At 37.4% G+C, this 20,210-nt stretch overlaps 1 protein-coding gene across 4 annotated transcripts in view; it reads left to right on the top strand.

The window, feature by feature from the left end:
• Positions 1-20,210, top strand: part of KIAA1549L (KIAA1549 like) — a 204,259-nt gene that overhangs the window by 161,675 nt on the left and 22,374 nt on the right. For all 4 annotated transcript variants that reach the window (XM_060766572.2, XM_060766574.2, XM_060766573.2 and 1 more), the window contains exons 14-17: positions 2,937-3,115; positions 5,041-5,258; positions 13,669-13,798; positions 19,037-19,387. In XM_060766572.2, the coding sequence (XP_060622555.2) occupies positions 2,937-3,115; positions 5,041-5,258; positions 13,669-13,798; positions 19,037-19,387 (878 nt within the window). The remainder of the gene's footprint in view (positions 1-2,936; positions 3,116-5,040; positions 5,259-13,668; positions 13,799-19,036; positions 19,388-20,210) is intronic.

Below are 20,210 nucleotides of genomic sequence, written 5' to 3'. Positions count from 1 at the left end.
TTCATCAATATACTTCCTATTACTTCTTTCCTTTCCTGTTAAATCTTTTTAAAATTGTGGTAAAGGATCCTGATGTAGAAGATAGAATGAAGACTTTCAAGCTATAACTTTATAATGTGGTAACCCATATTACCAGTAAAGTCAATTCGGGAGGAATTAAAAATATGCAGCAAAACCATTGCCAATACTGAAGCAAAAACAAAATAAAAGACATATATGACAAATTTTGAATGTAAAAATTCCTAATGGTTGTGCTAATATTTCTATATATATCCCTATGTCCCACTGTACACAAATTAAATGCTTATGCTCATATTAAAAATTATAAGACTAAAGGCAGATGATTTAGATATTTGATGTAATACTAAATTCATATAAAATGTAATGCTTGATTTTTAAATATTACATATTCTACACATTTTTGTTTTTACTTGACAATTGTGACATGTAAACTTTTCTATAAAACAAAAATATTAGATTATATAGTTGCTCTATGCCTTCAAGTCATTTCTGACTTTTGATGACCCTATGTTACAGAATTTTCTTGACAAGATATCATTTGATGAGGAAATTTAGGGTGCACCTACGTCAGTGGTTCTCAACCTGTGGGTCCTCAGGTGTTTTATTTCTGTTTCAGGTACCATGTTTCTGTTAAAAAAGTAATATTCAGGAATGCTGCTACTTTGTTAACAGTAGGCTACCTGTGTATTTATTTGAAAATACATTTGAGGAAACAGATTTAGATGCACAGTTTTGCACATCCCAAGAAAATAGTTTAGAAGTCTGGCATAACATTTATGCTTTTCAGCAATTCAGATAAATTATAATCTCAGGCTATTGTACATAGTTAGGTATAATAGATTCATATTTTGATTCACTTGTAAGAAATACTGTCTTTGCAGACATACACTGGTAATTCATCCTTTTATGGGGTATTGTGAGTCTACACTGTAATTAAAAAGCAATACATTTTCAGATAAAGTAAACTTTCTAGATTACAACTCTGTCAGTTACTACCAGAAAGTGATTTTTTTCTTGTGTCATCCTGGAGACAATACAAACATCACTCAATTTGATGGTGACATTTTGTAGTTTGATGCAATCTCTACTGAATTTCGTATTCTCTCCCTTATGAATTCATTTAAAGAAAGGAAGAGTAGAATAGGTGTATGTTTACAAAATAAATCAGATAAATCCTGCTTGCAAAGTATAGCTGGGAGAAGCAGTATATGAGGCTGCTAATTCAAGGAGTGGAACAAATTCTTTGGAAAAGATTTGTTATTGCTAAATAATTTATTGTCTTTCATGTAGTCATTGGATGGTTTGTTCTATAAAGAATAGTCATGATCACTAACGTGGTAGTAGCCCATAAATTTGTTTCTGCCAAGTTGATCCCCTTAACCTCATTACATTAACCCTAAAGATAGTTGCCATCTGTCAGGTGCTTTGCCACTTCCTCTGCTTTCTGAGGCAGTGTATGTTTGTATGTTTCTTTGAGTCACCTTTTGACCACATGAACTTCACAGAATTTTTCAGGCAAGGAATGCTCAGAAGTAGTTTTCCCACCTGGATTATAGTCAGCAGCACCTGGTTTCATTGGTAATTTTCCATTCAGGTATAACAAGGGCAGGCCTTGCTTAGCTTTCCAAGATAGGATGGGATCAGGTGCCTTTGGGGGTATTTAGGAGTAGAGACAGTACCATGTGAGAATTTTTAACACCTCAGGAAATTGAATTGAGTGAGGCTTTACTTCACATAATGCATGCATTCATTATTTTTGTCCCACTCTAAATGCCTCTAAATTCTAGAGAAAAAATGGGATAGTTGCCCACACATTCTTTCCAATTACACTCTTTGTGTATTAGATCCTTCTTTTGAGATGTGTGAGTATGAAGTAATAGTAAATCGCATGGTTGCTTGTTTCTTGTCTATTTTATTTCACCCTCCTTCTTTCTTCTTGTTGGATAATATCATTTCGCACTCATGGCTTCTAGAAGAGCACCTTAAAACATGACTAAATTATGCTGGCTTATTCAGGAGTCCCAACCTTTTCTGGCCATAGCCACTGCAGTCCTTGTGATGAATAGAAGGAGCTGTGAATCAGGCTGACCAACCGTTTTCAGTAGCTGGTTTTGTATCCCAGAATCTATTCCATGAGAGGCAGCCTGATGAGATTCAAAGAAAAATACTTTGGCTAATGTACTGAGCTCAAAACAGAGGTGTAGTCTGAGTCCCACAAGGCAAAGTAACCTATTAATGAAAGACAGATTGTTCAGAGCAAAATATGTGCATTATATGAAAATTGTACAAAAATCAGGGCAAAACAGATGCTAGTTGAAAAATTCTCACCAAATCCAGACTAAACACATACTCTTTTTTGACACTCAGAAGTAGGGAAAGCATCCAAAAAGAACTATTTTGTTTTTAACACACCAAAATGCCAAGTATAGTTGTGCACTATGCAAACAAAAAGTACCAGTCTGCAGGCACAAAACATTTTTATTGTGTGGTACTTGATAGCATTATAGTTTCCCTGTTGTTGTTGTTGTTGTTAAAAACAAATTTAAAAGATCAACAGAGACAGGAAACTTGGCATGTTCCAAGGGAGATGTTTGAATAGACAGCATGGCATGTTGTGGACCTGGGGTTATTTCATGGAGCAGACTCAAAAGTCGACACTACTCCTGCCTGATTTTTGAAATATTATTGCCTGATTAATAGAGCTGTGTTTTTGACACTTTCATGGCTTTTTGATTGACTCAACATAGATATTAATCACAATAAGTATTTTGGAGTTTATTTTATGGTCAACACACTTGTCCCTGTATTAATAAAGAGAAAGTATCAATTACATGAATTCATTTTCACTTTCCCTCTCACTGTTAAAGAATTAAAATGCCAAAAACTTGTTCTAATTGAATCCTAATATATTTTAGTGCCCACTAGTGATGAAGAGGAGGGAGTCATGCTCTTTGATAATGTTGCAAAGTCTGCCATTGATCCCTTCGACACATCATCTGGATCTGTACAACTGATTGCCATAAAGCCAGTAGCATTGCCTTCTGTACATCCAATTTCAGACAGGAATCAGGAAACTGCTGTCCTTAATGGGGAGGTAAGTGACAAATTTTGTGTGATATTCTGCACTTTGTCAGGTTTTTACAATAAATGCTCAGCAGAGGGGAATGTGATGTGACTGGTTATCAGGATAACTGATAGGAAGGGCTAAGAGCAGTTAGGAACTGAATCACTTGCTGATGTCTGGCATAAAATATAAAAGGTTATCTTTGGACTAGATCTAGTTACAGGCCATGTCTCTCTCAATACCTCCATTAAAAAAAATACTTTTTATTCAGCGTTTTCAGAGATACCAAAATTTTATAAATATATCAAAAGCAAAAAGGGAAGGGATAGAGGACAAAAATGGAATAAAAGATGTTAAAAGATAAAGCATAAAAGAGAGAGATTAAAGAATAAACAAAAAGAAAAAAAATCATCCTTCTAACAATATATAACATCCGGAGCCCTTCCAGACAGACCCTATATCCCAGGATCTGATCCCAGATTTTCTATTTATCCCAGGTTATCTGGTAGTGAGGACTCATATAATTCAGTTTAAAGCAGAAAACCTAGGATCAGATCCTGGGATATAAGGTCTGTCTGGAAGGGCCCTCGCTGTGCAAGTTCAAGACTATGACATTAGAACAACAGATTTACAAAGAGTGCTATGAGCCATCAAGTCCAAGGTGCTGCTCAGTGTAGGATCTCTGACTAGAGCATTCCCTGCCAATAACTGTCCAGCCTCTTTTTGAAGACAGTTGGTTCTATTTCTGAACTGCTGTCACTGTCAAGAAATTCCTTCTAATGCTCCATCTAAATCTACCGTCCTATAACTAAAAACAATTAGGCCTAGTTCTACCCTCTTAGACAGTACAAAACAAGCAGTACGCTCCTTTTTATGGCAGCCTTTGAGGTATTTATTGAGTGAATTTTGTCACCTCTTAATCTTCTCTTCACCAACCTGAACAAGCTACTGAACCACTCCTCATTTATTTTATTGTCCATAACTCCTATAATTTTATAGCCGTTCACTGAAACTGCCCCATTTCTATTTTATCCTTCTGCAAATGAAGTGCCCGGAAAACTGTTCTGGGCACTTCACAAAGTTTGACTAGTGCAGAATACAGTGTCATGCTTATTTTGCTTAACTTGTAAACTGCTTCTGTTAACACAGGCTCAGATAGCATGCCTTCACATTTTGATGAACAATAATCCCAGGTAGTATTGCTGAATCATGTATTTATTTTGTGACCTAAATGCAGAATTTTGCCTTTGTTACTAATTAATTTCATGTTATTAGTTTTCAGTACAGATTTCTAGTTCATCAAATTCCTTTTGAACATTGTGCCTATCTTCCAAAATGATAACTATCCCTCCCAGTTTTGGATAATCTGCAAATTTGATAATGATTCCTTCACCCTATCATCTCAATAATTGATTAAAATTTTGAAGAGCTTCAGCTCTGCGACAAAAAATATTCCATATTTAGACAGTTTAATAATCAAAATATCAATTATATTGTAGTGGATATGTTACAAGTGAATTACTAACAAGACTTGCAGAAGTGAGCTGGAAGCTGAATGTGAGAATGCTATAAATGTATTGGTTCTTTTTGTGTAAGTATTGGGATTTGCCTGATTTTGGTTTTGGCATAGGCAATTCAGAGTTGCATTCTGTTTTAATTATCATTATTCTTTCTGTTTGGATCTATCCATATCAATATCTACCAAATCTGCCACCAGTGAAATTAAAATATATATTCAGAGATGAAACACTGCAACCTGTTCTTATAATAAACCATTTGAAGGCTATAAAAACAAACTTGCAAGAAATCTCCAATAACTTTTTCACAGCAAGAGAATAAACTCAAGTGTTATATTTATCATTTCTGGAGTTTAATTGCCTGTGGGAAATTGTAGTATGACCTGCTAATTTTTATAATTTATTTTTTATTTTGTGGGTTTTCCCACTTTTTGCCAGATAAATAAAGCGTTGAAACAGAAGTCGGATATAGAGCATTATCGCAATAAACTGCGCCTGAAAGCCAAGCGGAAAGGCTATTATGATTTCCCAGCAGTTGATAACAATAAAGGTTTGGCAGACAGAAAGAAGATATATGAAAAAGCACAAAATGAAATAGATCACATTTTGGATCCTGATACAGATGGGTCTTCTCCATTTATAGAGCCCAAAAACAGGTGGGTAGTTCTGTGTATTTTAATTGCAGCCTGTCCAACCAGTTCTTGTCTCTTTGCGAAAAAACATCAAGAAGTGAGAAAAAAGACTTTCCAAGTGCCTTATCAAAGAATACAAGTTTATTTGCATTCAATAATGTCTTCACTGTATGCCTATTTTATCAATTCATTGAATTATAACTTCCTCAAGAGTACTGTGTTTTATGATGGTGGGTTTAAATCTGTAACATGATGATGGTTTTTTTAAAAAGTGGGAATCTAGTCTGGCCAAGGGGATAACGTTCTTTCTGTGTTATGCTTTGATTAGAATTGGAAAGCACTGTTATCTCTCAATATCAAGACAGGAGAGTTTGCCCAAAGGGGACATCTTAAAAAAACAAACAAAACCCAGATTCAGAAACATATATACACACACAAATCAATTATAAGTTTGCCAGTCTGTGATTTCCTTAAAAACAGCAGGAGGGTAAATGATGGCTTATGATGCCCATTTGAGTATTATGCAATAACTACAATCTAGGGAGTTGCTTGAAGGCTTACGATTATGAGTTTTTAAAGTCTTTCCCCCCTATCTTTAGAAGTGATTATAGATGTTCTGTCAATTAAACAATACATGTGAAACTGGAGAGAACTGTGGATTTGTTGCATTTAGGAATGTAAAGTGTAGAAAAAAATAACTGGTGGTCTATTTTAAACAATTTATCTTTGAAGAAACACAGGTACTCCCACCTCTTCTCCAGTCTGTCCTATAACAACATATTGAGAATAGCTTCTAAGTAGTCTAGGAGTACTCACTTTAAAATCTTTCTTTTTGTGCAAAAACATGCATTTTATTTAACCAAATCTTAATTCCTTCCCTAACAAATATTGTTGATCAGTAACTTGTTCACAGGTATGTGATTATAATGGTTTTAAAAAAGACTATATTTACACGTGCGCGGGGCTTAGTTTCCATTTCCCCTTGAGAATACATGTTGGCACTATTCACATCAAAACAAAAGATTGCCTTCAAGAGGTAATCTTCAACAGATAATAGGATTCCTGATGGGATATAAGAGAAAAAGTGTTATTATGGGGTAGGACTGAAACACTAGCACTAGGGTCTCCCAGGTGGGACACAGAGTCAGGATGAGCTCTAAAACAGAACGGGAAGTGAAGAGACAACAAACAATAACTTTGGCCAAAGAATCCACCAGGACTCAAAACTGTTTTCAGTCCAGTTTACAGCATTGGTCAAGATGATGGGTTTATTTGAAGCATCAATATTTTATAGAAATTCAGAGTTAACAAAGAAAACGATAAACTGTACATGAGTAATATCTAATTCATATGTGGCAATTCTTATCTAAGGTTATATGAATAGCACGGAATATAGCCAAAGATTGTATGTTGTTTACAAAGATGTTCTCAGGATCTGGCACTGTAGGCATAACATCAGTTTGGGGTGGCCCTGGGCACATAATGTTGCAGTTACAGCATTTCTAGCATAACATAAATGGAAGAGCTCAGCAAAACAATAATGGCTACGAATGATATGTCAGTTATGGAAAAAACTGAATTAATCAGGCCAATTACAACAGACCAGATGGATTTGTAATTCTATTTTATGCTAACATCATCTGGCAGGGTCTGGGCAGACCAAATCAGAAATATATCAACTGCTGAACACTACAGTAATATACTCTTGAGCAGAATTGGGGAATCTCAATGTGGCTGAATAGGGTCCTCTTTGTGTTCGGTTTGGCCTTCTGGACTTCCTCAGATGCTGAAATTTAATTTAGTCTTTGGTCTAAAAGAGTTTCTTCACCCTTGTTTTTGACAGTTCTCCTCCACAGGGAGTTATTGCATTAATTCATAACTATAACTTCTGAAACCCATAATAAGTCCTATTTAAAGTGCAAAATAATATTTTTGCTATCCCTGAGGCATGAAGGTATCAGAGAGTGCTTTTCACTATGAATGAAATTGGTAAAAAGTGTTTATTGACATTCTGCAATATGGAGGCACACAAGTGCCAATGTCAATCGATTATTCATTATGTATAGCTGGCTTCCAACTGAAGTGGAAATAGGAAATGCTTGTACCAAGCAAAGATGGTTAAAATTATCTGTTCTCTGGGTTAATAGGTCTTTGCACAAGAATATACCTTTCTTTGCACCATAAGTGTAATTCTCCAAGATACTTGGCAAAACTGAATATTCTTAAATATAGAAATACTTTTTCGTGATTAGGCTGATTTTTCCCCAGTGATAGTCACAGAAGAAGGATTTGAAGGTTTGAAACCCTACCCATGATGAAATGGCATAATCAAAATACTGACATTTTTGCATGTTGTGATAATTAGTTGATGCTTCACTGAGCAAATTTGCTATTTGCTTTTCTAAAATATATTCTTTGTTTGTAATATCTGTGAAGATGCTTGACCATAAGACACTCAGTATAATAAATTTTTGCATGTTGAATTTGTGACCATAACCCTAACCTGTGCCCCCACCAAAATTACCAGCCTTTTGTACATCCAAATGCAAGCAGATAGGAAAAGGTGTTTTCACTTGTGAGTTACTTCTGCCTTCTCCATTCAGAGTATTGGTTTTTACTTGCTGATTTTAGCATATGCTCTTTCCCAAGAAGGCAGATAATCTATTCTCCAAAGTGTGAGTGAAATCTTAAAACTAACAGCAAACAGTTAATATAAAATGGACATGCAAACAAAAGCAATTATGAGTCAGAATGAGAATTAAAAACCTCTAATCCTCCTCTTATTAACCAACTCACTTGTCATTCTAAAGGAAGTCACTCACTACTTTTAATTCATTTCCCATTTGTAAATTTTCATTGAGATATGTGACTTCCCACATTACATAATTGAAGCTCTATATATCATCAATAATACAACTACTTTTGCTAATCCAAGAATTAGCTAACAGAAGACAGAAATAACATTAATTTAACAAAATAGAAGGCAAAGAAACCATATGTCCAGAAATACTGCAAAATGCAGATTAACTGGACCAAAAATGGTTCTTGAGTTTTACTTTCCTGACTTTCGGTACCACAAACAAACAGAATTCTGCACCACAAAGAAACCCATCTAATTATTGTCAAGTATTTACCTCTACCTCAGCAGAGTAGTGAAAGTGTCCCTAAGTTACGAACCAGCTAGGCCCCAGATTTCCCAGGGCAATGCAGGAACTTCACTGTGTCAAAATAAAAAGACCAAACACACACTTCAATATTTTGATGAATCTGCTCCCACATGTTTCTCAAAATAAGCATTTTTGCAAACACAACTTTCTCATTGAAAATTCAAACACCTTTTTCTTTCCTCATACCCAAGGAACCTGAGTCTTTGCCATTTCTTTTCCTCTCTCTTTCTGTAACCTTTGGGGATTTACACATTTGTTTAACTTCCAAAGACTCTAAGGTACTTAAGTGTTGGCCTTTTGTTGTACAGTTTTAAAAAAAACTGAGTCTCATTAATGCAATAACTCCAACATCTGTTTAATATATGTGTGGCTGTTTAAATTGCTTCAGCCCACAGTTCTCCAGGAGTTTTGACATCATTCATTGTGCAATCTTTCGTGGTTTTCAAAACTCCAGTTTTTCTCTCAGTGAGTGCCTTTGTGGTCTTCTGGCTGTAAGACACCTGGAGAAATCCATTACATAGAAGTCCTGAAGTTGTATGGACATAACAGAGATACTCACTTTGGGCATGCAAGGCTCAGCAAAGAGGTATCTTCTCTCTAACACAGTGGTTTCCAATCTGTGGTCCATGAACCACCAGTGGTCCCCAAGAACTAAAATATGGTCCGCGCCCTCACCATTACTACACCATTGCAATGAGAGTGATTGGTCTCACAAAGCCCTCTTAGTGCCAAGGCTTATTAAATATAGATTTTGGTGGGTGAGCAGATGGTGAATACTGGTATATGTTCTGTATCAGAAACTTGAGCTATCCAATGCAGTTTTCTGAATCAGCGCCCCAAATAACCAAAACAAATCTAAAGTTGACCAAAAACTGGTTTGTAACCGTCACTGTAGGGAAGGAAATTAGAGGCAAAGATGAAGTACTTTGCTCACATAATGAGAATACAGGAAAGCTTGGAAAAGAATACAGGGATTATGAAATCTAGTAATCTGCATAAATACTATGCCACAGATGAAACTTGGGTAACCTTTCACAGTGACGGGTTGCTTAGATTCAGGAAGTCTCTCTACTGAGAATCTTTATGGCAATAGTGAAAGCAGTTATGCTCTATCATCAACTGGTTTATTAGGCTATGAGAATGAAGAGTAATGTGTACCTCCTAGATCAGGGGTCAGGAACCTTCGGCTCTCCAGGTGTGGTGGACTTCAACTCCCACAATTCCTTGAGGCTCAGCATTCACCCCAAGGGCTTACCTTGGCCTCAAGGAATTGTGGGAGTTGAAGTCCACCACACCTGGAGAGCCGAAGGTTCCCCATGCCTGTCCTAGATGGTTGCTGTTGTGTGCCTGGCAGTGTAGACTCTCATAATCCAGTTCAAAGAAGATAGTTTGGGTTATCTGCTTTGATTATCTGGATTATAAGGCAGTGTAAAGGGGCCTGAGTCTCCCATTTGCTTGATTCCAGTTACTCCCAACCACAGCCAGCATTGCTAGCAGTTGGAAATGAGAGGAATTGTAATCTAACATCATTAGGAGCATTTGAGAGTTTCTACCACTTTACAGAAAAACTATCAAATTTATAAAATAATCCCATGATTCTAATATTCAGCATTCAGATGTTAGTAGATATAAAAGGGTTCGATCTTAAAACTTGGCCTATATGCCCTTTCTAAAATAGTCTATACCAGTAAAACAATAAAAAATAGTTTTCAGTGAAACAATAAAAATCTAGCAAGTTTAGGATGGCAAATGTTCCCCTTATTCCTCCTCTGTAGCTAAATTTGTTCTTCCTCTTTTTCTGTACTTTGAAATGTAAGCCAAAAAAGTCAAAAGCTAGCAACAGCATAATTTAGGCAGGCCTTCTTTACAAATTCATATTTTGTATAATAGCATTCTAAAAATCTTTACAAATTGATAGCGGTAAATAATACGGTCTGTACAAAGACCAGGTCCTCAGCCCCGTCTGTTCATTCCCCTTGAGTACTCTCTGCCACATATTCATTGTATTGAAATGCTTCTATTCTGCTCTCTTTCAACACTGGCTGACCTCCATGCCTGCCAGTTGTTAATGCTGACACCTCCTTTCTCATTAGCGAATTCTCCTTAATTCTGCTAATTGGCAATCTCAGGGCGATTTCACAAATCCTTCTCATTATACGCTCTGGATTCTCCTCCCTACTTTAATGATTTCACAATTAGGTCAAGGGTGTGATTCTGCCTCAATAAAATGAAAACAGTGAAATTGTTTAAGCACAGAAAGGTTAGACGTGTCAGTCCTACCATGCTCTACTTGATCTTCAAAACCACTGGGAGCCATCCTTCTTCACTCATCTCAGTGGTTCTTTGTAAAAGGGAGGTTTAATGCCCCTGAATTGCTCTACCCTCTAGCATGGAAATTCACTATTCATATTTATGCCCACTGTCTCAACCTGTTATGTAAGGTGGGGAGAGGGCAAGAAAAGTCAGAGCTTAGGAGAGAGATTTAGATCAAGGCATGGAAGAATGTATTTGCTCAGCAAAATGTTAAATCTGGGCAAGAGCCAGCTTTAGAACTTCCTTTCAGCCTTCCATTCAGACCCCTCAAAATGATGGTGGAAAATAGACTTTGTACTTTCCCTCTTATATGTGCCAAGGAAAGGGGCTAAAAACCTATTCATGCAAAAGTGAACTGGAAATTAAGGCATATGGGTTAGAGTGATGCCAGGAGCTTCCTTAGAAGCAGACGCAGATTGTTCTGAGAATGCATTTTTGTGTTGTTTTTATTGTTTTTTGATACAATGGCAACAAATTAAGTGTAAGCACATTACCAGGCACATGGACAAAGTGATCTATGAACCTTTGTTCTGTTAGTAAAGAGATTGTATATTTCAAAGGTTACTAAGATGGCAATGTTACCATCCACATTTCAAGTTCAATCCTATGGGTATAGTGACTTTATTTCAAAATAAAGATATATACCAATAAAAAGATATTAATCAAGGGTAGGATAGCTCTTACAAGCTATTGCTTTTGTACAGAATTTTAAACTATTATTTAAAATAGTATAGGCAGCACTTAATGGTAAATTTCAAAACAAAGATAGATAGCAATAAAATTATATTAATTGAGACGAGGTTGCTGCACAGAAAGGAGAGGCCACACACTTTCCCCTCCTCTTCTCTCAGCACAGAGATCCAGCTGGGCTGCTGTGCCAAAAGGGAAGGAGGGACACAGCTGGTAGAAGCTCTGCAAAGGGCTGTGTTCAGCCCCACACCTTCCCACCAGGATCCTCACTCGAGTATAACCCGAGGGGACCTCTTTCAGCATAAAAACAGTGCCAAAAACCTAGGCTTATACTTGAGTATATACAGTATGTGATCTGTGTTATTTGTGTGATGCCCGTTATGTGTGAGGTGTAAGATGTGGGGAGGGGGATGGAGGGTGGGTGGGAGTGAAGTTAGAGGAGGGGATGGAGAGGGGGAAGGGAGGGAGAAAGGGGAGGAGGGACAGGGAGGGAGAGGTGTGGAAGGAAAGGCAGGGGAAGGGGAAGAAGGGGAGGGGAGGCAGCTTGGGAGTGGAGGGATCCAAGATGGGGCAATGGTAGCGGTGAAGAGTTACTGACTCCCTCTCTCTCGAGTCTATTAGTGTTTTGCTATTAAATCATTTAATCGCATCCTTTTGTGTGTCTAGAGCTTTTCTCCTTAGAATAAACCATAGAGTTCTAATTCAGTGCTTCTACTTTATGATTTTCTTCATGGATTGCATATCCTCATATGCATGACAGATCTATGAAAGTTATGCTATATTAACTGTAGATAGATAGTTAGTTTACTGCTTAGACCATAGGTGTTTCACATATAGGACAGACAAATAAATACATAAAAACCAGATTATAAAATACAATATAAGATACACCATTAAAATACTATATAAATCATTAGAACTATTAAAATGCTACATAAATCGACGATGAGATGCACCCTTAAAATACTACATGAAACTGGTACTTCCATAGGTAAAAACGTAGTAGAATTTACTAAATTTTAAACAAGAAACACTTTGGGTAGAAACAGCCACATCATGATTAGGTAAAATCGTCCCCAGAACAGTTGACTGCAATGTCAGAAATTTATTTATTTATTATTTACAGTATTTATATTCCGCCCTTCTCATCCCACAGGGGACTCAGGGCGGATTACAATGTACATATACATGGCAAACATTCAATGCCATAGATACACAACACATATAGACAGACAGGCAGAGGCTATTTAATATTCCAACTTTTTCTGGCCACCAGGGGAGCTGTTGCTTCACTGTCACCGTCCATCTGCGATACTGATGAAGTACTTGTTGGAGATTTTTTATGGCCTCATAAATTAGTTAAATTAGCCTCCCCACATATAAGTGGTACCTAAATTTCCTACTTGACAGATTGAACTGTCTTTCGGGTTGCAAAGGTTGACAACAAGCTACACAATTGGTCAGAAGCTCACTCTGACCTGTGCTGGCTTTGAACTCGTGACCTTTCGGTCAGTAGTGATCTTAATGCAGCTGACTCTCAGCCAGCTGCGCCACATCTTGTGCTGCCTGAACAAAAAGAGATACCTTGTGGTATGGCAGCACTATTGTTAGAAGCAAATTACTTTATAGCCATTGGGTCTTTTATCAATCTACTGTCTATGTGTTTTATTTATGAAAGAATATTTGGATCTATTTACTATGCTACTCCTTTTGTTAACTAGTCTTACGTTGTCCACCAATTTAAAAATTGGGGATTATGTGTTGTTTTTTCTCTTTGGCCAACACAGACATTAAGCTTTTCTACTGGAATCTGGAAGTAGAATGGAACCTAAATGTGCAGTAAGCTAATTGATATGATGTGCTGCCTTTATGTTTTGGATGGATTTCAAGCACTCCTGGCTAATCTATCATTATAATTAACAAGGGGTTAGATGTATGGTTATACCAGTTTCAAACTAGATTTGTACACTAATTTTCACTCATCAGAAGGTTTTAAAAACCTTTTTTTAGAGTTCATTGCCTGGTAGAGTCTAGTTCTCATCTTTCAAATACTTTATCTTTCTGTCTTTACTGAAGCAACCAATATATAATTTGATTCAATTGCTTCCCCAGTGTATGTGTATTAATAGCTCTCTCTCTCTCTAAATAACTAGAAATCTTTTTTAAAAAATGACTTGCCATCGAAAGTAATTTTTCATAGATCAGAGCAAATATAATAAAGGCCGTAGGGCTTACTGTCACTTAAATATTTTGTATTTCTGCAGGCAACAAATGAAGAACTCTGTATACCGAAGCAGGCAATCTTTGAACAGTCCTAGTCCAGGAGAAACTGAAATGGATCTTCTGGTCACAAGAGAGAGACAAAGGCGGGGTATCCGCAATAGTGGCTATGATGTAAGTATATGCACGTCCTACTTTTTGAATAAATTCCATGGTGGTAGGTGAGGACAGGCAACAGAAGCCACATTGGCCCTTGTGGAAGGAGGCATTCTCATCACTGAACCCCAATGCAAAATGGTTAATGCCCTCTGCAAAAGGGTTTTTGACCTGCACCTGCTCCCATTTTTGACTTAGGACATAAAAAAAGATTAAGTGATCTAAAAATGAACTTTTGAGGTTGTTGATATTAGATAGAAGACCTATCTTGCACATTGCACACTTTAGAGGGTATTTGGGGCACTTCAAGGCAAACAGTGGGGAGTGTTGGTGCTCTGGAATATGTGCAGCGTAAAGGCCACTTTCTTCACCCATGTCTCAGAATAATAATGAATAGTAAAGTAATACTCGGAAAATGATTTCTAGAATTCAGATACACAAAAGCACATTTACAGATTTGACAGAACCAGTTTTCTGTGTTTGAGACTTCAGAATTAATCTTGCTTAATTTTGATATTTTATGGTAATCTTGTTTGAATGTCCTCATATATAATTATATGTATGTATATATATATATATATAGAGAGAGAGAGAGAGAGAGCTCAGAATATTTTTTTTCATAACTAGTTGAGTTTATTACAATGTATAAGAAGGGCAGTCTTCAAAATAAGGTTTGAATGATGATGATAATAATAATAGTAACTTTATTTTTATATTTATTACGGAATTTCTACCCTGCCTTTCTCTACCCTGGAAGGGACTCAAGGCAGCTTACAAGTAGGCAACCATATGAAGCCATAGGATATGTACAATTACAAATATATAAATAGAGTTATAAAATACATTAAAACAGTTTTAAAACATAGAAAACAATACATTAAGAGTTAAACACATGATCCATTAAACGTAATCCAGCCATTCCAGTTACATATCTTTTTATTTCTCCCAAAAGGGACTCGGGGTGGCTTACACGGGGACAAGCCCAGAAATCACAGATAAAAGCAACAGCATTAATTCATATTTATTTAATTACTGCTAATTGTAGCAGTTCAGACTTGTTAAGCAGGTAATAATTTTAGATAGAACAACTAGCAGGAAAAATAAAGCAAAGCTAAACAACCCCCTGTTATTTTAAATGGTTGTACTTGATACACATCTCATTATACCTTGTATAAGTAAGCATTATTAGAATCTGGTACTAGGCATAGGGATCTTGAAATCTCTGCCATCCCTCCCTCTCTTTTTAGCAAGTTATTACATTGACATAAACAGTCTTGGGTGCCTTCTATCACTGCCAGATAATCCACGTTATCAAAGCAGAAAATCCACATTTTCTGATTTGAACTGGATTATGTTTGTCTACATTGCCATATTATCTGGTTCAAAGTAGATAATGTAGATTTTATACAGCTGTGTAGAAGGAGACTTGGAAAGCTGTAAAAGAATTGCATTGTAAAGATAAGGCTGTAAGGGGATGGAAAACTATGGAAGACTTCTAGCCTCTAATGCTGTTCTGCCACTAACAGAACAGTGGGATCTAGGGCAGCTCGGAGGGGTGCAATCAACCCTTCCTACAGCAGTAATCTATGCTCTTGAAGGTCTGCCTTGGAGGATGGGGAAAGCACCCAAAGCCAGTTGTTGCGTGGCTGTGGAACCAGCAGTAGGAGGGGAAAAGGAGGTTTTTATGAGTGGATTTACACAATTAACATTAAAAAGATGAAGAAAAAGAAAGTTGTACTGTTTGGCAAGCAAGGCAGCCATCAGTTCAGAAAGAGTTTGACAACTTGCAGAAAAATGTTAATTTGCATGACTTAAAACTGTTGTAACAGATTGAGAAGGGCTGTTTGGAAATTAATAGAGAATTTTCACCAGTCCCTTCCTTTGTCTTTTAGAATCCTTTGGCATGAGGCATGACAATTCAATTGGTATAGAATTATTATATGCTTGTACGGCTGAAAATGTTGGAGCTCTGAATTACCAGCAGCTTTTGCAATTATGGCGCCATGTTAAAATGAGGGACTCTGATGTGGTGGTAGAACTTGTGTTTTGCTGTATTGTATTGTAAAGGAAGATGGCATATGTGTCAACCTAAATCATAAAATTAATAAAGTTTATGTCTCACTCTCCTGCTGGTCTGTTCTGTCTGCTTGGATTGATTGCATTATTGCGTGATTATTATTATTGGATTATTGGATAATTTGGGAGTAATGTCAGGAGCACAAGTAGGCATCAGAACATTGCTATGTGCTGGCTGATCTAGTCTGGAAGCAATTAATGCTTAGGCTTAGCATGGGCATAATGTCAGCAGAATATATAGTTTGCTTTCAGTTGGTCTTGCCCCAGAGTTAGTGCAGCGAAAGATGAAGCCATGAATTTAACAAAATAAGAGCATATTGGTTTCGGGGCATGAGGTTTTTTTTTATATATTAGGAGAGCCCAGCTAGATCAGATCCAGCAGGTTTTTCAGCAACAACTTTTTTTTTAAGCTTGAGGGCTTATAATGCCTTTAAAAAGTTCTGCTGTATGCTGAGTTAACTTGTTCATTTAGCAATTTGCCAAATCCCAAATACAGTAAACAAGGATAGCAATGTTTATTATGTAATTCATAACCTATTTGCCCATTGAACAGTGTATGCTCCTATGCTGTGACATGTGACAGAGGTGAAGGAAACCGTGAAACATCAAAAGATATTAACAAGTGTACATTTCTGAAAGGATTGTCTGTGTTGTGACACTGCTTGTCAGAAAACATAAATCATTTTGTGCAGTGTAACCAAGATTGTGGCCTGCCCATGCTGTAGTGTGCTTCACTGCAGCTGAAATTTAAAGGAGCAGCTGGCTTAAAGTCTGTCTTTAAATGTACTACTTTTCCATAGTGAGTATGCGCTTCATATTACAATGTTGCTTTTGGAAAAACAAAGTAATTTTCTCTGATTAAGTATCAGGCAATAATTGGTTTTCTATTGTTCATCATGAGAATTTTTTCTTTGATTGCTTTAAAAAAAACCTAATTTCTGCACAACACTTCCATCCTCTACTATATTCAGGCTGGCATAAATGGCTTTATGTCTCCTCCTCATTTTATTCCCAGAACAAGAGAGTTGGGGGGGGGGGGGGAGGGAGAGAGAGAGTGTGTCACCAGGTGGGGAATATGTGATCCAATCTCATTCACTCTAGAGCAGTGGATCTCAACCTGGGGTCCCCAGATGTTTTTGGCCTTCAACTCCCAGAAATCCTATCAGCTGGTAAACTGGCTGGGTTTTCTGGGAGTTGTAGGCCAAAACACCTGGAGACCCACAGGTTGAGAACCACTGCTCTAGAGTTTCTCAAACAGTGCTCCTCCAGATGTTTTGGACTTCAGCTCCCACAATTCCTAAAAGCTTTTAAGTTGGTTGGGATTTCTGGCAGCTGAAGTCCAAAACACTTGGAGGAGCACAGTTTGAGGAACACTGCTCTGGTCCAGTACTACAGAGTAAAAAGCAACTCTTTCACATTTAGGTTAATGTACTATTATTAATTTTAATCTATATTGGTTTCAATAATTTATCCCCCACCTTGAGATTCAATACTGGAGGAAAGTGGCATATAAATGAATATGACAACAACTTCTGTGTAGGCCTGCACTATCTCTATGATAGTGCAGTCTAATTATCGCAGCCCAACCAAAAAAAAATTGTTTTTCTTGGTGTCTTGGCTTTTAGGCCTGTTCCTCGGGTTATTTGGGTCACTAATTCAGAAAATTGCATTGAATAGACTGCATCAGCTCTACTTTCTTAGATATGGTTATCATGGCTTTCTATGGGCAAGCAGATCGTGACTAGTATATGTCATATGTTCTGTATTTTAAAAACTAGAGCTGATAGGGGGAAACTGGTGCCATTTTTGGAATCAGCAGGCAAAATATACCCAGAAACAACACTAACATTTCAGGTACCAAAATGCTTGTTGGGTAGTGTTGTCCGTTGTGTCTTCCTCTACTTGCTCTGAGGAGGAGTTGGAAGAAGAGAAGGCTGAAAAGGAAGGGGCTGGGAATTCTGGGCAGATGGTCAGGCCTACTCGGGAAGAGGAGGGAGGCATGCTGGTTATTCCTACCTTTCAAGAACGCCAAAGGGAGCTATAAGCAAGGCGTAGGTCAGTCAGGATTGCTGAAAGAGGTTTTATTTAGATTGTAAGCCTGAGGGCAGGAAACTCTCAAATTACTCATTTGTAAACTGCACTGGGAGCCTTTCGGGCTAAAAATAAATGCACTTGTACATAAATACTTGCTGGGGGTCCAGGCAGGCGATGATGTGTGATTGTGTCTGGATGGTGACCCAGAGCTCCCTCCACCCCAAGCCACTGATTTTGTTGGGTTTTGCCCTGGTGCTGTCAGGCTAAATTGTGCAGTTGTCATAGCATAAAATACACTGAAATACTCTAAACCAGGGGTCCACAAACTTTTTAAGCAGAGGGCCAGGTCACAGTCCCTCAAACTGTTGGAGGGTCGGATTATAATTTGAAAAATAAAACATGAATTCCTGTGCACACTGCACATATCTTATTTGTAGTGTAATAAAAACTTAAAAACAATACAAATATTAAAATGAGGAACAATGTTAACAAATATAAACTTATTAGTATTTCAATGGGAAATGTGGGCCTGCTTTTGGCTGATGAGATAGGACTGTTGTTGTTGTTATATGCTTTCAAGTTGTTTCAGACTTAGGTTGACCCTGAGCGAGGGCTGGGTAAATAACCTTGGAGGGCCGCATCCGGCCCCCGGGCCTTAGTTTGAGGACCCTTGCTCTAAACAGAACGTTGGCCTAACACAGCTGGGCAGATGGACTGATCTATTACTAAGGTGAGGGTTGCAAGAGACCAGTATTCATGGTCTCCCTGAAGTAATGGCCTTGTTATGACCAATACAGGAACACAGGCAGGTTTGGAAAAGTGGAAAGGCAGGCAGGCAGTGAAAGGTTGTTGTGTTAGTTTCCCAGTCTCCTTGCCAGGCTATCATGGCAGGATTCCAAGAGGCTATAGAAAGTTTTTTTCTGTCTCCTATACACACAAAAATATAAACTGTAAAGGTAGACCAGAATGATAGTTTCAGAGTTTCCAGTATATTTGTAGACTTGAAAAGATGTGTAAAAAAAAAAAAAATCTATGGTGCTATTTGAAACTCAGATTAAACCATTGTATAGACCTTAAACATAAACATGCGTTTATGTGGATTTTTTATTCATATAATGTTCTCTTTACATACTCCTTATCCAATAGACTGAACCTGAGATGATAGAAGAAACAAATGTTGACCGTGTCAATGAACCCCGGAATTATACCAGAGCCCATCAAGCAAAAGGCCATTCAGAGACATCAACGTTAAGTTCTCAGCCATCCATTGATGAAGTTAGACAACAGATGCACATGTTACTGGAAGAAGCCTTTAGTTTGGCCTCAGCTGGCCATAATGGACAGAGCAGGCAACAAGATGCTTATAATTCTACACAAAATTTGCCATACTCTGAAGTTGTGACAAGCGCTCCTGGCACCATGTCTCGGCCCCGAGGGGGAATTCAGTGGGTACCCACATATAGACCAGAAGTGTATCAGTACAGTTTACCAAGACCTGTAAGTGAATACTTATATGTGATATGTCCAGAACTGTTGTGAAAATACTGTAATTCTTTGGGGGTTTTTCTCCATGCACCCCACAGGGATCTTAGCATAAATTAAGCAATGAATTCAGTTTTGTTTACAGAATGTTACTTCTGGTTTTGTGGGAGGTGGTTTTATTTTAACAATTGCATAAAATATTTCACTTCTTAACTCTGGAATGATTTTGGGGTTATATGTTCATTTTGATGAATGACTAAAGCTAGTTTTAATAAATAAAAGTGAAATGTAGACTACAGTTCTGTTGGATGATGTGACTACACTGATCTAGACGATAGCATACTTGGCTATGCAGCAGCAAAGATAAAATGGCCACTAGTGATGCAACAACTTGAGAACTGCCCTGTTGGCCCCCAAGCTTTTGAAGAGTAGATTTGGCAGCTTTCTCTGGCAACAGATATGCTTTATTGTCACACTGTTGTTGCTCACTGCTCCAAAAGAAAAAAAGTGTTTTCTGATATCATATTGGAGTGCCATGCACACACAAGTCACCAGCAGGATTCCAGCCTCTAATTTCAATGCTCATAGCAGGAGCATAGTAAAGAGCCAACCTGAAATTCAAATAACCATGTCACAGTGTGTACATAATTTGTTTTTGTTTTTTTACAACTATATGGTTCTCATTATTTTGGTTCATAAAGATGAGGCTATAATTTGGTTAAAGAAACACAATCCTTTTTTTTTATTTTTTAAGAAGAAAACTGTGTCCTGACCCCAAATTTCCCTGATAGTCCCCTGCCAAGTCTCTTGAATCAGTTGCCAACAGATCTAAGGGACC

Source organism: Anolis sagrei, chromosome 1 (assembly GCF_037176765.1).
Source record: "Anolis sagrei isolate rAnoSag1 chromosome 1, rAnoSag1.mat, whole genome shotgun sequence".
Classification (NCBI taxonomy): domain Eukaryota; kingdom Metazoa; phylum Chordata; class Lepidosauria; order Squamata; family Dactyloidae; genus Anolis; species Anolis sagrei.
Note: the sequence above shows the minus strand (reverse complement) of the source record. Positions and strands in the feature narration are given on the sequence as shown.